The sequence below is a fragment of the Geotrypetes seraphini genome, chromosome 5 (assembly GCF_902459505.1).
Source record: "Geotrypetes seraphini chromosome 5, aGeoSer1.1, whole genome shotgun sequence".
In the NCBI taxonomy this organism is placed as follows: domain Eukaryota; kingdom Metazoa; phylum Chordata; class Amphibia; order Gymnophiona; family Dermophiidae; genus Geotrypetes; species Geotrypetes seraphini.
Genome location: NC_047088.1, coordinates 82,246,512 through 82,271,631, shown reverse-complemented (window position 1 = coordinate 82,271,631; position 25,120 = coordinate 82,246,512). Strand labels below are relative to the sequence as shown.

General features: G+C 43.2%; 1 protein-coding gene across 4 annotated transcripts in view; it reads right to left on the bottom strand.

Moving 5' to 3' along the window:
* PHKA1 (phosphorylase kinase regulatory subunit alpha 1) overlaps positions 1-25,120 on the bottom strand; it is a 252,951-nt gene that overhangs the window by 12,716 nt on the left and 215,115 nt on the right. For 3 of the 4 annotated variants that reach the window (XM_033946131.1, XM_033946129.1, XM_033946132.1), the window contains exons 28-30: positions 22,312-22,350; positions 11,509-11,559; positions 1,776-1,937 (exon numbers count right to left, since the gene is read on the bottom strand). In XM_033946131.1, coding sequence (XP_033802022.1) covers positions 1,776-1,937; positions 11,509-11,559; positions 22,312-22,350 — 252 coding nt within the window. The remainder of the gene's footprint in view (positions 1-1,775; positions 1,938-11,508; positions 11,560-22,311; positions 22,351-25,120) is intronic. The other variant, XM_033946130.1, reaches the window with a different exon arrangement.

The following is a 25,120-nucleotide window of genomic DNA, read 5'->3' as shown; positions in this document are numbered from 1 at the left end:
CCTATGAATATGAAGTATGTAGAGTCATAGAAGAGGGAATAAGACATAATATAAGAAATAGATGGTGTATATACTGAGAGATCAACAATCTTCCTGCAAGTGGATTTTGAATAAAATGGTGGTGGTAGTTTAAAGTGAAGTTACCTTCCTGTGTAGAGGTGTTCTCCGAGGACAACAGGATAAATAGCCTTACATATGAGTGACATCACCTGATGAAGCACAGGCCATCCAGCTTGTTTACAACAACTTTTTTAGAACAGCACTTCCCAAGCTGATCTGCATACAATGGAGTAAGTGTATGCAAATCAATCACATGCATATTCATTGCATGCATATCTTGAAAATCTGACTTGCAAGAGGGTACACTCCAGGACTGACTTAGGAAACTGTTTCAGAATGTTGCACTGCAAATGCATGTGCATCTTTCTGTCTGTCACTGTTGCATGGGCTCCAGTCAGTCAAGTTGTTAAACTGGTAGAATTCAACTTTAATAGGGAAGGAGGGTGCTCCTGTCCTCAGGGAATACCTGATACAGGCATCTTACTTCACTTTCTCTGGACCATTAGGATACAATAGACTTATATGTGGGACTCCTTAGCTACATATTGCCTTCAACAAAAAAAGTAAAATATAAAGAACGCCCTACAACAAGCAAGGGTAATAAGAACTCATTTTTTTGAAAGGCAATGTGGAAAAGAAAATAAACAGGTCTACGGAATGCAGTTGGATTCTAGACCTCAATGAGATTCTAAAACACTCTCTAGCCAAACTGACTGTTGCATTGGGAATCCTGTTCCAAACAGTAATGGGAAGTGAGTGTGTGGACTGAAGAACATATTGCAGCTCTTTAAGGCTCTTCAATGGAGGTTGATATTGAGTGGGCTACTGATGCAGCCATAACTCTGACATTATGAGCTGCGACATGACTTTCTGAAGACAATTCAGCTTGGGAAAAAGTATAGTCGTCTAACCAATTAGGCTAGCTATTTCTAAATGGCATTTGTTTCATTTAAAATTTATATAAATTTCTATTGGTATCTTTCTTTTTTTATTAAAAAAAAAAAAAAATATATATATATATATATATATTACAATAGAGATTTCTATTCCGCCATTACCTATATTTTTTTGTAGACTCCTGTTGCAGGCTTTGTATGCCAAAACATGAATTGGCTTATGTTGGGTCAATAAAGACAAGTCCCTGTTCTTTGAGCACCTTTGTGCTTTTTTTTGCTATATTGCTAAGTGATAAGTAGTAGTAGCAGTAGTAATAATATATGCAGTGTGTCATGTATGTGTGCATGTGTATCCCAGCTGAAAAAGGTTGAGAACTTTTTTACAGAAAGGGTGGTAGATGCGTGGAATAGTCTCCCAGTAGAGAAGGTGATGACAAAGACAATGCCTGAATTCAAGAAAAAGTGAGACAGGAACGCTGGATGTCATAGGGAGAGGAAATAGTAGATACTGCAGATGGGCAGACTGGATGGCCATTTGGCCTTTATCTGCCATCATGTTTCTATATGCACAAATTTCTTACTGCCTCAGAACAGGAGCTTTAAGTGACCTATTTTATAAAGCACATATCCTGTTTATTCATGGTTTAAGAGCTTTGAACAGATTTGTGTTACCTCATTAACTGATCCCATCCAGATTAAAAAAAAATATAGGTGCCTTGATAGCCTAATTACACTACTAAAATTATTCTGTGTGTGTGTGCTAGTTGGACCATGCAAAACAGAATATAAAAAATATAGAATTACAACTCTTTAGCTTACTTTCTGCAAAATCTTCCAGACTTTCTGATAAAAGCCAACTGGGACCTTGTTAAGGGCTCCATCCAGACGTCTTCTGCGCTGCCACTGGCCACGGCGACTGGCATGATCTTCAGGAAGGCCAGGAGGAAAATCTCCAGTTGAGGAGATAGACACTCTAGGTGTCTAAGAACATGATAAAAAAAAATCAGCTACCTTATGAAACTGAAGACATTATAATTTAATATTAATAGTCTTAATATTAAAAGAAGTATCACAGTTTCATTATTAATCTAAACACAAATCAAAAATTGATGTATTTTGAAAGTAGTTGCATTAAAAGTAATTCTAAACTGCTGAAAGGAAAAATTATGGTTTTTACCCAATCATCTTCTTTCCTTTAATCCCAACAGATCAGTCCAGAACTTGTGGGTTATGCCCATTGACCAGCAGATGGAGGCAAGAGAACAAAAGTAGTTCCTCGTGATTCATCCTTCTTCTCACGACAGACCATCTTCCTCGAAGCCTCGATCTCCAAACTCGACCAGACCACCGACCCCTCGCTCGAGGTCTCCGATGCCGGTCCTCGAGGATGTCCCGGTCTCGATTGCCTCATCTAAGTCACCAGGTTTCTTTGATGCCTTTTTCCCTGCCGAAGCTTCAGCTTCGACCCAGGCTGCGTCGACTTCCTTGAGTTCTTCTTGAGGCAAAGCATTGGCAGATTAGCTATCTTTCTCGTCTTTCTTGCGACAGATGGCTGTAGACTTGGATATTCAATTGGATACTGGCTCCAAATATTCTAAGGAGTATCTCGAAGTCATGCATGCATCTTCCTCAACCTCCGGCAAGTCTCTTAAGCTTCCTCTTCATAAGCTTTTGAATCAGACTTTTGGTCGTTGCATGGAAACACCTTTTTCCATACTGGCTGTTCCAGGAAAATTGGACTCTAGATATAAGACTGTGCATCGCAAAGGGTTTGACAACTCTTATCTCATCAATCCCTGCTCGTTGAGTCCTCCTTGAAAAGGTTCCATCCTTCCAAGGTTTATGCCACCGTCCCTCCTGGAAGGGAAGGAAAAACTATGGACAAATTCGGACGTTGCATTTACCAAAATGCTATGATGTCCTTTAAAGTCCTCAATTATAATTTTCAATTCATCACTTACTTTGAATTCCTTATTTCTCTTCTACCAAAGTTTTTGAATTATTTGGATACCCAAATGCATTTTGAGTTTCAGGAAGTCATTGCTTCTTTATCTCAATTACGTCTGCATCTCCTCCAATCATCTTATGATGCCTTCGAGTTATCTGCCCTAGCGGCTGCTTGCTCAGTAGCTATGCGTAGTCTTGCCTGGCTTCGTACTATTGACATGGACTCTAACCTTCAAGACCGCTTGGCTAACATTCCTTGTGAGGGCAACAACCTCTTTGATGAATCCATCGAGGCAGCCACCGAGAAATTATCTGACCATGAAAAATCATTTGCTTCTATAGTCAGACCTAAGCCAAAGCCAGCTCCTGCCAAGCCTGCACGCCCTGCTCTTATCTATCAAAGGCGTTTTGCTCCAAAGCCGGCTCCTTATACTCGCCCTCTGAAAAACAGCAACCTCAGAAGCAACAGAAACCCCAATCTTCTGCTGCACCTAAGGCTACTCAGCTTTTTTGACTGTTTGCAACAGAGCATAACCTCCACCGTTCTGTCTCTCTGTCTCCTTTTCCCCCTGTAGGAGGTCGTCTCCATCATTTTTACAATCGATGGACGATAATTACATCCAACCTCTGGGTGCTTACCATCATCAGGGAAGGATATTCTCTTCATTTCACTCAGGTTCCACCAGAGCTTCTTCCAAGAGAGTATCCTTCCAATCCATCCCAGACCACCCTTCTTCTTCAGGAAGCTCAAGCTCTGCTTTCTCTCCATGCCATCGAACCAGTTCCCTTGGAACAGCAGAACAAGGGGTTTTACTCCCATTACTTCCTTGTTCTGAAGAAGACGGGCGATTTGCGGCCCATTCTGGATCTCAGGGCTCTCAACAAATTTTTAGTCAAAGAAAAGTTTTGAATGTTGTCCCTGGCATCTCTTTATCCCCTTCTCGAGCAGAACGACTAGTTATGCTCTCTGGATCTCAAGGAGGCCTACACTCATATCCCCATTCATCCGGCCTCCCGTCAATACCTCAGATTTCAGATGGGGAATCTCTCATTAGTTCTCCTTGATCCCACCATGAAGCCACCTTCCTGTCTCCTCCTTCTTCTTCTCTGCTCTTTCACCAACACGTCCCACTGCCAAAAACCTCTCCCCCCCAACCTTCCCGACTCCACAAACTCCAACAACGTCTGCCCTGGTCTCAGAATCCCCGCACTACTACGCACTAGAATCCACCCTTTCAAAAAACACCGAGGAGTCAATCACACTTTTTTAAAGCCTGTTCCTCCAGCCAACCTACCCAACCTTACCTCTGACTCTCTCACCCCAGTCCCAACACTCTACTGTAACGCCAGATCAGTCCGCAATAAGATCCAAATATTAAAAGACCTACTCAGAAACTTCGATCCAGGTTTCTTGTGCATCACAGAATCATGGATCGAAAAAGATGATTTATTCACACAAAATGAACTCTGTTCCCCTGGCTACTATGGCCTCTTCTCACCTAGAATCAACTGGAAAGGAGGAGGCCTGGCTCTGCTTTACAAATCATTATTCAATGTCCAGCTCCTTGAAAAGGGCAGCCATACCTCTTTAGAATTCATGTTAGCTTCAGTCATAGAAACATAGAAATTGACGGCAGATAAGGGCCACGGCCCATCCAGTCTGCCCACCCTAATGACCCTCCCCTGCCTTTACTTTGCGAATAGATCCCAGTCAACAATGAACTTCATCCCTACCCATTAGGTATCCTGTTACTTTACCGCCCACCAAACCCCTGGAACAAATCCTCTGAACTCGTTCTTGAGACCATAACAAGGGCCTTCCTAAAATTCCAGAGACTACTGATCATTGGAGATATTACTCTCCACCTAGACGATAACACCAGCAAGGATGCAACCGAATTCAAAGACTTCCTCACCTCCCTAGGCTTCACCGCTCCTTCGCCCACCCCTACCCACAATAAGGGGCATACACTAGACATCATCAGCTTCCTTGACATGACCGAGCACAAAACTTCTGCCGGAGAGGCCCGTTGGGAACATGTCCCCTGGTCTGATCACCTTCTAGGCTCTTTCTGCCTTCCCATTTTCATGTCTCATCTTGGCACTCCACCCCGATCCACAAACTCTATTACCTACCGCAAAAAAATCACAACTGAACTGTTCTGTACCCAATTTCTCAACCAACTCCCACCTTTTCCTAAACATGCAGACCCAGATTCCAACTGGAATAATTGGGTAACCCTTTCCGGGATTACCTACCGTGCTCTTGCCCCTTTGTCTACTAAACCTATCTCCCACTCCCGCAAGGCTCCCTGGTATCTTCCATACCACAGGGAATTAAAGCAGAAATGTCGAGCCCTGGAACGTAAATGGAAAAAAAATTGAAATCCCCTTCAGACAGACAATCCTGGAGAGACAACATCAAGTTCTATAACAAAGTACTAAAAAAAGCAAGGAAGAATTTCTATGGAGATAAAATCACCAGGTCAAAAAACCAAAATAGTACACTGTTCAACATCTGGCGCAACCTAACCTCAAAAAACGACTCCACTTTTTCCCTTTCCCCCCCATCCGCAAACGACCAGCTAAATTTTTCAACTAAAAGATTACTACCTTATGGAGTTCTTTCCCCCAAGCAGTCTCTTACAATTCTCTGCCTCCCAACGACTCCAACCCTATCCCTGCTGATAGATCCTGGACTGCCTTTGAACTCGTATCTGAATCCCAGATCTCTAAACTCTGTCTCAAACTGAAATCCTGCAATTGCATCCTGGATCCTTTCCCTTCCTACCTTTACGAAAACATTCCTGCGCAGGCCATCTCCTCCCTTACCAGGCTTATAAATACTTCTTTACTATCGGCCTATTCTCCACAGAAATGGGACACATTGCCTTGTCCCTTCTTCTGAAAAAAGCCGATCTCGACCCTTCCTTACCATCTAACTACCGCCCCATAGCAAATATCACTCTCCTAACTAAACTGCTAGAGGCCATAGTCGCCACCCAGCTCTCTTCTTACCTAGAGAGATTCTCCATCCTCCATCCCTACCAATATGGCTTCAGACCCAGCTTCAGCACCGAATCCCTCCTAGTTTCCTTAATTTCTAAGGTGCAACAACTACATTCTCGTAACAAATTCGCTGTCCTATTACAATTCGATCTCTCTGCAGCTTTCGATGTTGTCCACCACGACATACTACTTTATCAACTTTCCGAGATAAAAATTGACTCCACCGTCCTAAAGTGGTTCTCAAACTTCCTACACTGTCAACACAAATGACACCATGTCCGTTCCTTGGACACCATCTTGCGGTGTCCCTCAGGGATCACCCCTATCCCCTATTCTCTTTAACATTTATATGTCCTCCCTGAAACTCCTCCAATTATCCCCCCTTGAAACAATCTACACATATGCTGATGACATCCTTGTCCTCCTTGAGACAGACCAGAACATCACCAACCTCCACGAGAACATTACAGCTTGCATAATGAGACTCCATTCCTGGTCCTTCTTGGTACAGATGAAATGGAATCAAAAACAAAATTACTCTGGCTCGGCCCAAAATTAGAACACCTGCCCACCCTCTTCATTCTACCCTCAGGCGCCGCACTGCAGCTTGAGTTCTCAAGCAAGGTCCTTGGCATCATTATCGATTCTTCTCTCTCCTTCAATGACCACCTCAACTCCTTGGCTAAATCATGCTTTTTCAGCCTCCACATGCTGAGGAAAGTAAGATCCTATTTTCGCCAACAACATTTCGCCGTCCTTGTCCAATCCATCATCCTCTCCAAACTAGACTACTGCAATGCCATCTATTTAAGCCTATCAAAAAAAAAGTCTTCAAAAACTCCAGCTAATCCAGAATACTGCAGCCAAGTTGATCTTTGCAAAACGCAAGTCTGACCATGTCTCCCCACTCCTAGCCAAACTTCACTGGCTCCCAGTGATTTCTAGAATCCATTTCAAATGCTCCTGTCTGGCTTTTTAAGATCATTCACGGCATCCTTCCTCCCTTAATCCCACTATCTTATAACTCCTCGAGTCCTGACTCTACCAGACCCGCCCAAAGGTATAAACTATCCTTCCCCTCTCTACACAGTATTCGCTATGCAGGCAAAGCTGGGAAAATCCCTTCTCTTCAGAATCACAGGTATTTAGAACGACCTTACTACCCCACTGTGGAACCTGGGCTCCCTCCAATTATTCCGCAAGCAACTGAAAACCTGGCTTTTCACTAAAATGTAATTCTATCCCCCCTTACTCTTCTCTTCTATATATAAGTTCATGTAAATTTTTTTTTTCCTTCTCTTCCTATATTTTAAGTTTTTGTAAACCGTGCCGAGCTCCACATCCGTGGAGATGATGCGGTATATAAACTTAAAGTTTAGTTTAGTTTAGTTAGTTTAAGGTTAACATGCTGCTCTGGGACCTTCAGTATTTTACATGACAAAAATGGTGGCAACATAAACAAGAGAATGCATGTAAAAATAAACATTTAAAGATCAAGGAATAGAGAGCCAACAACCTTGTGAAGCACATATTTTACTGAGCATGTGCAGGAATTCCCGCCTTCAGTGGCCCCTCCCCTTGATACTCAGTTTTGTCTGAAGCTGTCATATATACATATCTTAGAGGGGAAGGAGGGAGGGTAATAGTGACTACATTCCCCTGCTGTCTACGGAGAACCCCTGTTAAGGTAAGCAACTGCACTTTCTCCAGAGACATGCAGGGGAGATGTAGTCACACTTGTTGGTGAGTCTCTAGCTGCTTGTTGTAGACAGGGGTGGTGGTGATATATTAAGGAGAAAAATAGAGTGGTGAGGACAGAAAGTTGGAAAGTCACAATTGATATCATGTCTTGGTGTAAACCGGAAAGGAGTTGCAAAGAAGGGACTGAGGATAAAGATGCTACGTTTAAGGGTTCACGGTAGAGGCCACTGAAGAAGTTGTTGTTTGGAAGTGGTGTGTAGACATGTGGTAGTGCTATAGAAATAATGAATAGTAATAGTAGTAATCTTATGAAGAAGTGTTTGATATGTTAAGAACAGAAATCCATAGAATGGGAAAAAATTATATGGAAACAGTAGTGGAATCTGCTCTCCTTTTGTTCTGAGGCTCCTTTATATGGCTGTCATGTGATTTAATGATCAGCTGCAAGGTTGACATCTTGCCTCTACAGCGTACTGAGTGAATAAATGTAAAAGACATGTTGTTTGTCCCTGATAACAAACACTGGAGTAGGGACTGATGGAGAAAGAGATAATTTTTTCTGAGGTGCCTCTTTACTATCTGGTTGCAGCAGAGCAAGGTCTCCTACTTGTGCCATGTTCTAGCATAGCTATGTAGAGGTGTTTTCCTTGTCTTTTTGCAACAGGTTTGTTAGTTGCTCTTCATTATGACTGAAATGTAAGTTAATGATGAACTCCCATTGACTGCTGGTCTGTATCACCCAATGAGTGCATATGTCAGCGCAGAGCTAGTGGATGAATAATATACCTATGCAATTGAGAGGAAATTCAGACACAATCGCATTTTTAGCATGCAGATCTATGGAATTCCATCCTCTTTTACTGGAACCTTAGAGAAGGTAGCCACAGATGTGACTTGCATATAATGACTGTGTGATAGTGGAGATTCTGTGTAGCATAGTGATAATAGACAGGAGCTGTAGGTGTCTCACATACTGGGGCTGTGAAATGTACTATATGGAACCCTCTAATTAACCTGTTTATGTGCAACATTCGTTGTCTGCATGCACATTTCTAGGAACTGCTTTATCATTGTATGTTATGGGTCAAAACCAACTTGTCAGCTGCAAACTTTAGCTGTACAGTATAGTATATAGTATATGAAGGTAGGATTCGTCACTTTTGCCCAGGAAGGAAACTCATACGGTATGAGGTGATAGAACATAATCAAGTGGGAAGTCTTCTCAGGTCTGGGTTTTCTGATCAGATATATGCAAGACACAAAGCATATAAGATTGCTTAGTTTATCTTTTTTCTGAATTTTGTTACGAGGTAAACATCATGAAAGTGGATTGGACAATTTGGTTCTGTACAGGATTCCTGAGGCTGCTGGAATTTTGGGAGGCAGGTAGTTTTGAGAAGAAATTTGGACAAAAAAGGTAACTTTGAGAGAAAACGCTGCAATGGAGGAGGTCGGTGAGAGAGAGGGGATGAGGCTGGACCAGGGTTGGAGGAAGAAAGGGTGTGATGCAGGACAGGTCGGTGGTAGAGAGAAAGAGAAATGTTATATATGGGAGGGAAGAGAGGGGATGATGTTAGATAAGTGGATGGGAGGTGCGGGATACAAGTAGGGCAATACTGGACTGAGGGAAGGGCAGGGAAAATGATGCTGGGAGGTGGGTGGACACTGGACTGATGGGTGAAAGGGAGATGAGAGAAAACAGAATACTAGGTGGCGAGGAGAGAAGAGAAATGAAGCTGTTGGACTAGGTGGATGGGAGGGAAGAGAAGGCGAGATGCTGGATGGGAGGGAGAAGAGAAAAGGAAGATGCTACACTGCAGATGGAGTGGAAAGGGGAGAGAAAGCGAGAATAAAGTGCAGAGACAGGATATTTGGTGCCCCCTGCAACCTAACACTGACCCTGATGTGCAGGTACCAATTTATACGACTGTACCCTTGTATTTTTGGTTTTACCAAAAATGTTAAAGCCATTCTACCTAAAAGTAGCTATATACTTGCTTCTTAAGCATTTTAAAAAAATCATAAATCATGTTGAAATGATCTAAAAGAAACAAACGCTTTAATGCAACTGGAAACGCACAAATTAATAGATAGAACCTAGAACTATTGATATTTGCCTGGGCTTTTTCTTTTACCATGCTGTGCTGTATGCTTTGAGTTTCCTCAAACAAACATGGTTAAAAGATTTTTGGTATTTGTTTTTGTGATATAGTAATTTGCTATAAAACACTAGGTTAACTTTTTTTTCCTATTATATCATACTGTTAGATTCTATAAGTTTTCCGAAGACATATTGCAATGTAGATGGGCTAACAAACTGGTCCTTATGTTTCATATTTTATTAAAATTTGATATACTGACTTATCAAAATTCAAAGCGGTTTTACAAAATAAATTTTAAAAAGAAGACATGCAAGGAAAATGCCTAATGTAGAAGGTGAATTCTTCTAATATACATGCATCACAGGGTTCAGAGTTAGCCAGAACAATGTATGTAAAAATTTAGATCCCTCTTGTCATTATTTCCAAATAAAATTATTTTAAGTTCAATATGTTTATTGTTTTCACAACAATAACAAAAAACAAACAAACATAAGAAACATATACATACAGTGGTACCTTGGTTTGCAAGCATAATTCGTTCCAGAAGCATGCTAGTAATCCAAAGCACTCGTATATCAAAGCACATGTCCTCATTGAAAATAACTGAAACTTGGACAATTCGTTCCACATCTCAAAAACTGGTATGGATAGTAAGTAGACGCAGAAGAGGGAGGGTTAAGTGACTTTTCCCAGAGTCAAAAGGAGCTGCAGAGGAAATTAAATCCAATTTGTTAGCCAAAAGGAGCCGGAACAAACGAGACCGACTACTGTACCTCCCTCATCGCCCGACTCACTTCTTTCACTTCTAGCTTCTCTAGCATCGGAAGCTCCACTGTGTGTGGCATGGAGGAGTGCCAGCACCACTGTCACCTGTAGTCCAGGAATTAGCAGTCCTCCGTGAAGCATCACCAACGAGCTGCTGCCAGCATCTCCACCTCTAACAACCACAGGTCCTCCAGCGGGGTCCTATATTGTCAGTGGTAGCCTTTTTAGCGACCCAACACCCGCCTGAGTTCAGGAAAGTGCAAGGTTGTCCTGTTTATGGTGCAATGGCAGCAGCCCTGAGCTCTCTTTTGGTTGCCAGTGCCCCGCAGTTAGGTGGGAAGCGGCTGAATAGGCGCGTGCGCAGCTGACAGGAGGACAGGCATCCAAGCGACTGCCCTGACATTCTTAGACTCCGGCAATGTTTGAGGTGGTGCCGGTGTCTCCGCATATTGTTACAGTAGCTCGACAGCCCTCACTGATGGGGGGCTGGCCATGTGGGGCCCGCAGCGTGCTCTGACCCGGCCCTTCATTTTCTGATGACAGCAGTGGTTCAGGCCGGCCTTGCCTCCACCCTTCCTCCCTGTGCTATCCACTTTCTCCCCCCCCCCCATGTGCCACTTGGGTGCCTCTGGAGCTGTGCCAGGCCCTGTCCGCAGCAGCCTTTGCCTTCTGTGCCCTGCAATTTCTATCGGTGCCGCCGCTGTGTACACAGAGAAGAAATATAGACACGTGAGTAAGTGCTCATTTACCGAAGCAACACTCGGTTTGCGAGTCAAAGTTTGCTGAAGTGTTTTGCTCGTCTTGCAAAACACTCGCAAACCATGTTACTCGCAAACCGAGGTTTGACTGTATATTGGTTCAACAAATCTATTAGTTTAACAAATGGCAATCCCATTATGTATGAACAAATTGACATATGAAGTTACCTGTAATCAATTATACAAACAGCACAATTCTCTTCATTGTGTTGTCAACAAAACACAATGGCATTCTAAAGGACACCAATGTATTTAAAATAAGTAAATTACCAAAGATGACTGTGAAATGAAGTCGGAATCCATTGTCTGGAAGTTGAAGGACTAGAAAATAAAACAAATTAGAGACAAATTAGAATGAAATTCTTACAGACAGAAGACAGAAATAACTCTCTGAATTAGCTGTTAGTTCACAAGTCACTCAGTATCAAGGCTGAAGTGTTATGGTTGAGAAGTCAATGATATGGAGCAAGCTAGAGGCCAAATTAAATTAATTTAACCAAAATTTAAGATGAAAGCATTAGAGCTAAAGCACAATTCAAAAAATGAAAAGCTTGTTAGAAAAGTGAGAATTCTAGCTCAGTGATGTATTCTAACAGTGAGAGATTTGAAATAGGTGTTGCTAGCTGTCAGCATTTTCCTTTGGTCTAACCAATGTCTAGGGCCAAATCCTTACAAATGTTGGAAGGATTCCAAGGATTTGAGTTTTCCCTTTGCCACTGACTCTATACTGCTGTATTATGTTGAAAACTCCAGAGAATATCTGTAACTCCATGTTAATGAGCTTTACCCTACATGTGCTGTTTGTAACCTGCCTAGCACTCTGATTTGTGAGGATTCTGTTGGATGTAAGACTGAACATAACATAACTTCCAGTACAGGTAATCGAGGCCAGCAGCGTGCCAGATTTTAAGAATAAATGGGACGCCCATGTGGGATCCCTACGTGGGTCAGGGCAAAACATTGGATAATCTTAAGGGGAGGGTCTATAGAGTGGGCAGACTTGATGGGCCTTGGCTCTTTTCTGCCGTCATCTTTCTATGTTTCTAACTTCAGACAAGTCACTTAGGGGCCAATTTACAATTTATATACAGTAACTGCAAAGCCTCTGCATGACTTGTTGGAGGTGATCCCAACATTTTGACGTTCAGTTAATGCATAACTGAATGGCAGATGAAACAATGCAGTTAGCCTCATCTATTCAGGTGGCAAACACAGCTCCGAGTTATCAGTCATTTTAACAGTTAATGTGATAACTTACCACGTTAATTGTAAAACACAGTCCTAGCCCATTCTCTATCTATTCTTTTCCCTGCTCTGCGGTAATGCATTAACTGGTAAGATACCATGTTAACAGTTAGTACAGCTTAATGAACAGGCCTCTTAATCTTCCTATGTCTCAGACTACCTATCTGTAGCTGTGTGTAAATTAACTAGCAAAAAGGTTTTCATACATGTTCAGGCACCAGAAATGCCAAGATATCCTAACTAGAGAAGCTGTATGTTTGCATCTAAAGCATTTAAATCACAAATCTGATTGAACAAAGGGAGTAATTTTATAAAGCATTTTCCACATGTAAAGGATGTTTTACACATGGAGAATTTCTTTTATAAAATATGAGGACTAAACATATGTGAAAAGCTCACAAATGGTGTCTACTTTTATATAAGTACTGTATATTTTTGAACTGTTTCATGATAAGACAAATTAATAAGTTTAAATTTACTGATTTTGACTTTACCTCATTTAGGCCCTCTTTTATTAAGTCGTATTAGGGTTTGTCGCTAGCTGCTGCGTTAAAAGCTTTGACGCTCAAAGAATTCCTATGAGCATCGGAGATTTTACCTTAGTAGCTAGAGATTTAAAAAAATGTAATGCAGGATCTCTTGGAGAGAGAGAGAGAGATAATGGTTACTGTGGATAGGCAGACTAGATGGGCCATTTGGATTTTATCTGCCATCATGTTTCTATGTTTCTTGATAAAAGAGGGCCTTACTGTATTTATGTTTATAGTTGGTCTTTTTACTTTTGTTATGCTGTTAACAAAATTTTAAGTTTTATGTTGAATTACTCAGTGGGTGTCCCAAGTAGTGGCTCAGGGTTATGCCCTTCGCCTTCTACAAGCACCTCTGAACCACTCTCCAGGAGAGTCTCTTTTCAACTCCCTTCATCATACCCTCCTTCACCAAGAGCTCTTAGCCCTTCTCCAGCTCAATGCAACAGAAAAAGTTTATCTGCAGGAGAGGGGCCATGGGTTCTACTTCAAGTAGAAAATGTGGACATCAGCAATTTTGTTGGCTGGTCCACAAATGTGGAATGCTCTGCCGAGTGTTTTGAGGTTATATAGCAATAAGATGAACTTTAGGAAGATATTGTGTAATGGTTCAGGATCAGTGTTTAATGAGATCAGGAAGATGGTTGTTTTGAGTGCTTAGGAGTTTTATGTATTATGTAAGTGCTCCAATTTTGTCCTGATGTAATTATCTTGTAAACCGTTTTGGTATAAAATGGTATAGAAATTTTTTAAATAAATAAAATTCTATCTGTTAAAGTTTATGAATTTATATTATGATGTTTTAGAAGTAATCCACTTAGGTTTGAAGCAGAATAATTTAAAAAAAAAATTTTTTTTTTTTTACATTTTTTCTCATACTAAAGAAAACCAGAGGTCTCTGCCCAATCCTAGATCTCTGTGCTCTCAACAAGTACTTAGTGAATAACAAGTTTCACTTAGGCCCCCTTTTATTAAACTGCGCAAGCAGTTTTTAGCACCGGAAGCTGCGCTGAATGCACCTTGCTATTCCCGACACTCATAGAGTTCCTATGAGCATCAGGAGCAGTGTGGGGCATTCAGCATAGCTCCCAGTGCTGAAAACTGCTAGCGCAGTTTAATAGAAGAGGGCCTTAGTCTCTTCTCTGGGAACCCTCTTACCACTATTGCAGAAAAATGATTGGCTTTGCTCTCTAGACCTCAAAGAAACTTACTCTCACATCTGAATTTTATCTGTTCACAAGAAATACCTTTGCCTCCAAGTAGGTTTTCAACACTTCCAGTACATAGTTTTACCCTTTGGACTAGTGTTGGCACCGAGAATGTTCATGAAATGCCTAATAGTTAGCTGTAACCCTATGCTCCTGGGGGTTTCTCATCTTCCTCTACTTAGACGACTAGTTGATCAAGGCCTCGTCATCACAACAAGCTCAACATGTCATCATCTTCACAGTTTGTCTATTGGAACTACTGGGATTTGCAGTGAACTACCAGAAGTCACATTGCCAACTGACGCAGTCTTTGGAATTCATCGGAACTCTTTTTGATACTACTATGCGGTTTACAGAAAGACTAGGATGTTTACAAAAAAATGAATGCAGGGAATGGAGTATTTCTAATATCCAAAAGATCTTAAAGATATGTTTTTAAAGAACGCCAAAATTGTTGATAAGTGTCAGAACACATGATTAATCAATTCAAATTCTTGTCCCATGATGCCGCTTGATAGGACAAAAGGTGTTGCTGAAATCGTTTAAATTTGCAGTCTTTAATGGATGGAAAGGTGAATAGCACATGGGATTGTCTAGAATGTTTTGAACTAGTGAATGTAAATGAATCCAAAAGATATTTAGGAATTAGATCTGCTAATGCGTTAAAGCAGATGCATCCAAATTTGAACTTTACACGAGCCTCCACTGGCAGCCAGTGCAGTTGCTGGTAGAAAGATGTATCATGATCATACTTATTCAAATTAAAAATCAAATGGACAGCTGCGTTCTGAATGATATGCAATATATAAAGATGGACAATGTTACAGTAGCCAAGCTGGCTCAAAACCAAAGTTTGCACCAGAAGTCTGAAGGACGTTACATCAAAGTATGCTCTAATGGTTCGCAATTTTCACAATGTGTGGAAACCCTTGTGGACCAGAGAATCAACCTGGTTCTTTATGGTCAAATTTTTATCCAAAATTACTCCTATTATCTTAATAGTAGGTTGAATAGTATAAGCTTTTGCATTTAGAATTATAGATGTCTCAGTATCCTTCTGGCTCGGGGAAGCATAGAAAACTTTAGTGTTTCTTGTGTTAATTGTGTTCTTGTGTTTAATTTAAATTCTGCCATCCATAATTTAATTATCAGAAAAATCTCAGTGATAATATGGCTGATCTGTGAAAGAAAAGTAGAAAATGGAATCAGAATAGTTATATCATCGGCATAACTAAACAACTTGATCTTCAAATGAGATAGTCTATCACCCAATGATGACAAATAGATGTTACAAAGCAAAGGAGACAATGGTAAACCCTGGGGCACACCACATGGGTTGCTCTCCAACTGCTAAAATAATCACTGTTGAACTGTACTTGATATGTATGTGATGTTAGAAAACCTTCAAATCACTTAAAAATTTTATCGTGCACACTGATAGCATCCAAGCACTCTAATAGATTTTTGTGATCCACAAGGTCAAATGCGCTACTTAATTTTAGCTGCAATATCAGAGCACTGGTGGCATCGGGCAAGATATTCTTAAACTATCAATTTTTGAACTAAAATAATTTGCTAGGTCATCTGAGGTAGGAGAAACAATGTGAGATGATTGAGAAAAGTGAATTATATCAAAGATGTTGGTAACCAATTTAAATAGTTCTTTAGTATTGGTACCAGTTAAGCCAATTTTAGTTGTGTAAAATGCTTTACAATTGTCATTTATTAATTACTTATAAGAATGTACCTTCTTTCTCCATTATCATGGTCAGTTTATTTCCCTGATTTAATTCAAATTCGTTCTAATCTCCTAACCATACATTTCATGGTATGAAGATCATTGTCATACCAATTTCTTAGATTGTGAGGGTGATTTTTTTGTTTTTGTTTAGGGCCCAAGTTATCCAAAATAGTGAGACTTGTTTTATTCCAATGGGGCAAAAATTCATTAGGCCCATCTGGGCTTTGGGTTTGCTCATAACATGTCTAGAATGTTGTAGGGTCTAACCATCTCCTTAAAATTATCTCCCTTTTTGTTATAGATGACTTCTTTCTTGATATGTACATCCATCTGAATTAAAATAATAAGTATAATGGTCTGACCAAATATTTGGGCTTTAAGAGCCCTCTAAGTGATAGTTGGATGAGAAACTCCTTTTGAAGAAAAGGTCACTAGGTCTAGGTGATGCCCTTTTTCATGTGACTACGAAAAGACAGGCAGAGTATAGTCTAAAGATGATAGAAAAGTTGTAAGATCTAAGGTGTCAGTGTTATCCACCTCTTCCAAATGTAAATTAATATCCCCAAGCAAAACACTATGTGCTGAAAAAGAGTTATGTAACACAAATTATTTAAAATCATTCTTTGTTTTTGTCCAACTCCCCAGAGGAATATAAAACAATATGCAGGAAAGAGAATTTGATAGATCATTCTTGCTTATTCTGCAGGACAGTATCTCCAAGTGGTTGTGATCCTTGATTACAGAATTCTGAACTCAAAACTGTCCTGCAGAATAATAGACAGACCTCCCCCTCTCTTAGTTTCTCGACACAAAGGAAGGATTTTATAGCCAGTTGGTAACAGATCACCAATAATGGGATCATCATTTGATAATAACCATGTTTCAGTTAAAAAGAGACAAGCAATTTGTCTATTTATAATCCAGTCTCTAAGTAGGGAAGCTTTGTTTCAAACAGATTAAGATATGCACATGAAGGCCCAGATTCTCTAAAAGTGCGTCCCGATTTTAGGCAGCTGTAGGCGTCCTACAGCTGTCGAATCAGCCAATCGGGATGCACGTTTTTTTTAAAAAAATGCTCCCCAGGCAGGCCTGAAGGCGCCTCCGGGAGCCTAGGGAGACCCGCAAGATGCCTAAGCTCGTCTAAGGGCCTTAGGCGGGCCTTAGGCTGAACCTAGGTGGCCCTACGCGTCTCCCTAGTAGATGAGAAGCTTAAAAATGTAGGCCAGCAAAATGCTGGTCTATATTGTAAGTAAACGCGGCCGCTATACTTATCGCGGCAAGGGATCTCTCTGCCGCTATAAGTATAGCGGGCCGTGGCCCCTGACCGATCACTGGCAGGAGGGTGCCCAAACCCTCCTGCCTGAAGACCCCCCCCCCCCGACACTACCGACCGCCGCCCCCGACACTACCGACCGCCCCCCCCCAACAATATCGGTCACTGGCAGGAGGGTGCCCAATCCCTCCTGCCCGAAGACGCAGCCCCCCCCGGCGCTAACAACCCCCACTCCACCAAACCTGTTCTTACAGATGGGTCTTGCACGTCGAGCAAGCAGGCACGCCTCGTCGAAATGAGGCGGGCCCGCCCCTTCCCGGCCCATCCCGCCGAAGCCTAAGGCCTGATTGGCCCAGGCTCTAGAAGCCTGGACCAATCAGGCCTTAGGCATAGCGGGTCCGCCCATCCCCACTTAATCTAAGGCCTGATTGGCCAATCAGACCTTAGACTTAGTAGGGATGGGCGGACCCGCTATTCCTAAGGCCTGATTGGTCCAGGCTTCTAGAGCCTGGGCCAATCAGGCCTTAGGCTTCGGCGGGATGGGCCAGGAAGGGGCGGGCCCGCCTCATTTCGACGAGGCGTGCCTGCTTGCTCGACGTGCAAGACCCATCTGTAAGAACAGGTTTGGTGGAGTGGGGGTTGTTAGCGCCGGGGGGGGGGGTGCGTCTTCAGGCAGGAGGGATTAGGCACCCTCCTGCCAGCGACCGATATTGTCGGGGGGGATCGGTAATGTCGGGGGGGGGGCGATCGGTAGTGTCGGGGGGGGGGCACGGTCGGTAGTGTCGGGGAGGGGGGTGCGTCTTCAGGCAGGAGGGTTTGGGCACCCTCCTGCCAGTGATCGGTCAGGGGGCCACGGCCCGCTATACTTATAGCGGCAGAGAGATCCCTTGCCGCGATAAGTGTAGCGGGCCGTGTCTAATCTAACCAGATTCTCTAACCCGCGTCTGTAACATGGACGCCGGTTACAGAATCGGGGTTTAGTTTAGGCCGATTCTGAATAGGACGCCTCTCCCGGGCGTCCTATACAGAATCAGGGCCTAGGTGTCTTGCGGACCTCGCCTTCAATATAGGCGGCCTGCCTGGGGAGCATTTTTTTTAAAAAAACGTGCATCCCGATTGGCTGATTAGACAGCTGTAGGACGCCTACAGCTGCCTAAAATCGGGACGCACTTTTAGAGAATCTGGGCCGAAATGTCTATGGACCTAGGAGAGAATGAAGGATTTAATTTAATAGGTTTGAGCTCTCTGTCCCTTTTCCGATCAGTGCATATAGAACGAAAGTTATTCACGCTGATGTCTATAGGAAAAGGTCCCTCCTCCGTATAAAAAGTTGGGGAAGTGTCAAATCTTTGTAACCTACAAATTGTATATATTGGAACTTGTTCAAGTGACAACATACTAACCTCCCTTAATCTTTCATACAGCAAGTAAAGTATCAGAATAGAGAATGACATGGGGAAAAATTCTGTCCCCATCACCGAACCACCGTCCTCTTCACCGCCCCGTCCCTGCCATCCCCTTCCCCATCCCATCTCCGCCCTGCCGTCCCCTTCACCGCCCCGTCCCCGTAGCATCCATACAAGCCTCAGTACTGCAATATTTAGCTTATTCCTTCCTTATAAATCAAAGTTCTGGCTGCTGAACTGGAGAGAGAGATGTTCAGCTGGCAGGGCTTTGTTTATAAATTTTTATCAACACAACTAATATACTACTGTATCCTAAAGCAAAAAAAACAGAATTTTTTTTTTCTACCTTTGTTGCCTGGTTTCTGCTTTCCTCATCTTTTCATTCAATTCCTTCCATCCACTGTCTGTCTTCTCTCTGCGCCTTCCATTTGCTCTGTCACTGTGCCTCTCCCTTCATCCCCCTCCAAATTGGTCTGGCACCCATCTGCTTCCCTCCGCTCCCCCATAGTCTGGAATCTGTCTTCTTCCCTTCCAGTGCTTTCTCCCCACTCTCTCTTCCACATTTCCCAGCGTCTTCTCCCCACTCTCTCTTCACCATTTTCCAGTGTCTTCTCCCTATTCTCTCTTCATCATTTCCCAGCGTCTTCTCCTCACTTCCTCTACCCCACCTTCCCCAGGTCCCCTTCAGCGTCTGTTTTCCTCCACCCCACCTTTCTTCCCTTTCTCCCTCCCTGCCCCTTACCTTCATGGCAGGCAATTTCTAAATATGTTTCCTACCAGCAGCCGGAGCGTTGAGATCACATGTGGCTACAGGAAAGGTCATCTCTGATGCAACTTCCGGTTGCGTCAGAGATGACCTTTACGGCAGCCACACGTGATTTCAATGTTCTGGCTGCTAGTAAGAAGCACATTTAGAGAAATTCTCTGCTGCGAAGGTAAGGCAGGGAGGGAGATGCTCAGGCGGCGGCGATCAGGATGGAGGGAGGGAGATGCTTGGGTGGTGGCGATCAGGATGGAGGAAGGGAGATGCTGAGGCAGTGGCGAACAGGATGGAGGGAGGGAGCATGGATCGGTGACCGCGAGTGTTCCCTCCCTTCACTGCGGAGACAAGGCCTTCTCCCCGTACCCACAGTGACCACTTCTTTTCTCTCCCCCGTTTCGGCGGGTAACAACCATCGTGTCATTCTCTATATGAAATGTCTGTATTCAAATGATATGCTAATATGCCACACCACACCCTTTATCTCTGGAGCAGGGGCAGAACTTGCAGGGACAGGACAGGATGGAGATAGATCCGGCAGGGACGGGGATAAATTTGTTCCTGTGTCAATCTCTATGGGGCAAAACCAGGACTGATAAACCCTGTTCAGGTAATCTGGATCCAATTGGTAACTTTATTCCAGGAGAATAAGGAGGAGGAAGACTATTTTTGTTCACCTATAGAGGTTTTTCTTGGAGATTAACAGTTCACAGCAGTCCATTCCACAAATCCAATTAATTTCCGTCTACAAAAGTATATAGACAACTCTTTACTCCCCATGGGTTATAATGTTTTAATTCCTAAAGGAATAAGGGTAGCTTCCTAATAACATGTAGAAATAGAATACAGATACCATCTCAAAAACTACAAAAAGTGAAGCAGACATTTCTTAAGTTCTATGACCCCTCCTTCGCTTGAGGCATCATACCTTACATATCATTACCGTCAGCCCCATTCCTGGAAAGGGGGAGGGGTCCTGAAGAACCCCCCCCCCAAAAAAAACAACCCAGGGTCCAATTAGAAAAGATATTCCCAGCACAGTGAAGACCGTCAGCCAATCAGAGAGCATTCTAGGGCTAGGTGCGGCCTTAGGCTTAGGGGTGAACGAGCTTGATCTCGACTCACCGTTAATCAGGGAGGCCAGATGGTGCTGCCCCTCTCGTTCCGCCCCCCTCGGTGTGCGCGCACGGCGGCGCCGGGATCGTTGCGCTGTAAATGGAAACAGTGACTCCATGCAATCGTGCATCCCTCTCTTCCTCCTTTTCCCCAGTTCATTGTAGATGTGTGTGTAAGGGTTTTGTGGCCGTGTGTTTCTCCTTAGTGTGGGCCACAGTGGAGTGGAGTTCATTTAACCATCGGGTTGTTGCCGCTGCTCTCTGTGTGCTAGGTGGATGCCTGCTCTTGGTCTGGTGTTTGTGCGGTAACAGCATGTCGGCGCCGCTCCCTATCATCGTGCCTGCAGCCAGGAAAGTGACTGCTGTCATGAGTGCCCCACCGTCTCTTCCTTTCCTAACTCTCTGGGGCTGAGAATTAAGAATCCGCTCTCCAGCTACGCCCTATCCCAGCAGAGACAAGGCCATTCACTGCTCCATGGGGCGGTGAATGGCCTTCTCCCAGTACCCACAGGGACCACTTCTTTTCTCTTCCCTGTTTCGGCGGGTTACCCGTTGCTAGCCGCCACGGGTAACAACCACCGTGTCATTCTCTATATCAGAATCATTAAGATATGCATTGTGCCAATTATTATAAAATTAAGCGACTAAAATAGTTAAAAATAAAAGACAATGTTACTTGCCTTGATAAGCAATTATAAAGACCCTCAGGTACGTCAAAGATAAAAAAGTACACCAAATGGCTGTGTGCTGTTAGGTGCTGCCTTTAAACCAGGCAGCATCAGTCAGAGAGTTAAAGGGGCAGAGTGAGCTCTCACACCTGAGGCAAATGCTGTCAGCTGGAGATGCAGGGAGAAAGAACTTCCCGCTCTGGTTTTTAAATCAGGCAGCCATATAAATAACCACAAAATTAACAATGATGAGGGTAGAGGAAAAGAGAAGGGACACTTCAACAAAACTCATTTTGAGCTTTCAAGTTTATATGTCTCTAACACTGGAGACAAACATATGATTGCTGCTTAAATGGCAGCTTGACTACAGTGTTTGCCTCCAAGCAGCTGGATCTTGAAATAAAGCCATAAAACAAAATCTTTTCCTCACAAAACTGCTTAACAATTCTTTATTGTCTAATACGGTGTATAATGCTGCATTTAAGAACATAATATAATTGTGTCTCACAGTAGCTCCTATTAATTTATACAAAACTGGAGTCCTGGTATCTGCTCCATAGAGTCAAATCTTCAAAGATAGAAGGTAAGTATTTAGTAAACTTTTTGTTTGGACCTTCAGAATGCAGCCGGGTACTGAATACTATTGATTGCTGTCGTCTTCATCGGTCCAATTTTTATTGACTTTTATAAATACGCCTATTTTTTCATTTTTGAAATTTTAAACTTAAAATATTATCATTTTTTAATCTAAACCAGAAGAGAGCCATTTAGCTTATAGTGGACTGTCACTCATCTTTCCTTCACCTCTCCCGACATGTATGTTTCTAATGAAACTTTTCTTCAGGGTCGAGGGAAAAACATTTGAGGGAGCTAGCAACTGCATTTAAGAACATAACACATCTTCCACTGTTATACAGTATTTTACATAACTCAGAGCAGTTAATGTTAAATAAAAGTAATTTCTCTGATTACTTTGAGCACCCAATCATTACACAAACTTGGAAATCAGAATACCAGCGCTCTCTCTGCCTCATTTCAAAGCACAACAGAACAGCTCATGCATGCTGTGAAGCTGCAGGTGCAACATTAATGTAACAGCATTAATAAGATGAAAAGTTAAGTCATTTCACCTTTCCCTCAGATGCGAGAGATTGCCTACGCTTATCCAGCTGTAAAGATAAAAAGAGTTCAGCACATATGTCCGTGCAGTATGATCACAATAACAAAAATGAGCTGCAGTCCTAGCAATGTCAATGCTAAGCCTTTAGTTTAATGGAAGGTTAGAATCCTGATTTATGGGTATAGAAACTTTTACATTCATTAAAGGAATAATACATATTATTTTCCCAAATAGCATGGTTACTTACCGTATAACAGGTGTTATCTGGGGACAGCATGCAGATATTTTCACATGTGGGTGATGTCATCCACGGAGCCTAGTATGGACTGTGGTAAAAGTGTAAAAACTTTGCAACTGCCTGCAACGCGCATGCGCGCGAGTGCCTTCCCACCTGACGCAGGTTCAAGGTACCTCAGTTCTGTGAGCAAGCTAAGAAGCCAACCAGGGGAGGTGGGAGGGATGTGAGAATATCTGCCTGCTGTCCCCAGATAAATAACGGTAAGTAACTGTGCTTTATTCTAGGACAAGCAGGCAGCATATTCTCACATGTGGGACTCCCTAGCTTACTGAAATGGGACGGAGGGAGAGCTAGCCATTAAGAAGAAAATAAATTCTGTAATACTGCTTGGCCGAAACGACCATCTCATCTGGAATAGTATTCTAGACAGAAGTGAGATGTGAGAATGAGCTGCTTTGCAAATTTCATCAATGGGAGTGGAACGTAAGAAAGCTACTGATGCTGCCATAGCTCAGAACTTGTTTTCTATAATGCATCCCTCAAGCTGCAGCCCAGGCTGAGCACAGCAGAAGAAAATACAGGCCGTTAATCATGTGGAAATAGTTCTCTTGGTTACAGGCCGGTCCAATCTGTTATGGTCAAAAGAGATGAACAGTTAAGGTGAAGTCCTGTGTTGCTTAGTCCTTTGTATGTAGCAAGCCAAGGTACACTTACAGTCCAATATATGAAGAACTGTTTCTCCAGGATAAGAATGAGGCTTTTGGAAGAAAACTGGAAGCGCAATGGATTGATTTAGATTAAATTCCGTGACTACTTTTGGAAGGAATTTAGAATGTATCCGGAAAACCACCTTGTCATGATGAAAAACTGTGTATGGTGGATCGGAAGCCATTACTTGAAGTTCACTCATTCTATGGGCCGAAGTGAAAGAAATCAAGAAGGCTACTTTACAAGTGAGAAACTTAAGAGTAGATGCCAGTGGTTCAAATGGCAGCTTCCTCAAACATTATGATCCCAGACAACTAGAGGAGGCTTGAGCGGAGGATTGGAGTTGAAAAGGTCTTTCATAGACTGGGAAACAAGCCAGCCGTCCTAGATAAATATCTTATTCCATATACTCCATCCAGGGCCCTCAGGTCCACTAACCAGAATCTACTAACAGTCCCCCCCCCTATTAAGGATATCTACTATACTAGAAATACAATTTTCTCTGTTGTTGCGCCCATCCTTTGGAATGCAATGCCATCAAACCTTCGATCTAAAAATTCTTTAAATAAGTTTAAGACACACCTTAAGACATTCCTTTTCAAAGAAGCTTATCAAAACTCCAACTGAATACCCAAAAAACATGGGAAAACAAAAACGCTTCTAGGAAGCAATACCCTGTCCAGTGTTCTCCCCAGGGCCTTACAGCCGGGCGCTGCGCCCGGCTGATTTAGATGACCGCCCAGCTAATCCTGCTGCTCCTTCCCGGGCTGACTCGCTGCCGAAAATTTTGTTTGACACCTGCCTTTTTTTTTTTTTTTTTTTTGCCAGCATGCTTTTACTTGCTTCGGGCCTTCCTGTTGCCGGGTCCTGCCTAATTTCTGTTTCTGTGAAGGCAGGACCCGGCAGCGAGGAAGGCCCGAAGCAAGTAAAAGCAGTAAATTGTAAGCTTCCCTCCGGGGCTCTGTGTGCATGCCGGCTTCCCTTCTCTTCCCTCCCCCCCACGGGACGCAACTTCCGGTTTCGGAGAGAAGGGAAGCCAGCACGCACACAGAGCCCTGGAGGGAAGCTTCCAACTTACTGCTTTTACTTGTTTCGGGCCTTCCTCGCTGCCGGGTTCTGCCTTCATGGAAACAGAAAGTAGGCAGGACCCGGCAAAGAGGAAGGCCCGAAGCAAGTAAAAGCAGCAAGTTGTAAGCTTCCCTCCATCGCTGATCTATGAAAGATAGGTCAGCGATGGAGGGAAGCTTACAACTTGCCTAGCGACTACCGGGTTTGTGAGCTGGGAAGGATGGGAAGAGAAATGCTGTTGCTGCACCGAATAGGGGAGGGGAGGGGGAAGAAAAATATTCTGCTGCTGCACCCATTTTTGGGGGAAGGGAAGAGAAATATTGCTGCTGCACCCAATTTTTTTTTGGGGGGGGGAGGGGGAAGAGAAAAGCTGGTGCACCCAATTTGGGGGGGGGAAGAGAAAATCTGCTGCTGCACCCAATTGGGGAGGGGAAGAAAAGTGCAGCAGCAGCACCCAATTGGGGAGGGGGAGGGAAAGAGAAGTGCTGCAGCAGCACCCAATTGGGGGGGAGGGGGATGAGAAGTGCTGCTGCAGAAGCACCTAATTGGGGAGAGAGAGGGGAGAAGGAAGACTAGGGAAAGGAGAGGAGAGGCAAGAGATGCCAAGACCATGGGAGGGAGGGAAAGGAAAGGAGCTACCAGACCATGGGGGGGAGAGATGTCAGCGCATATGGGGGAGGAAGGAGATGCTAGGGCATGGGGAAGAGAAGGGAAGGAGATAGAGATGCCAGACCATGGGGTGGAGTGGGAAGGAAGGTAGGAAAGGAGAAGAGAGAGATGCCAGAGCATAGGGGAGGGGTGAAAC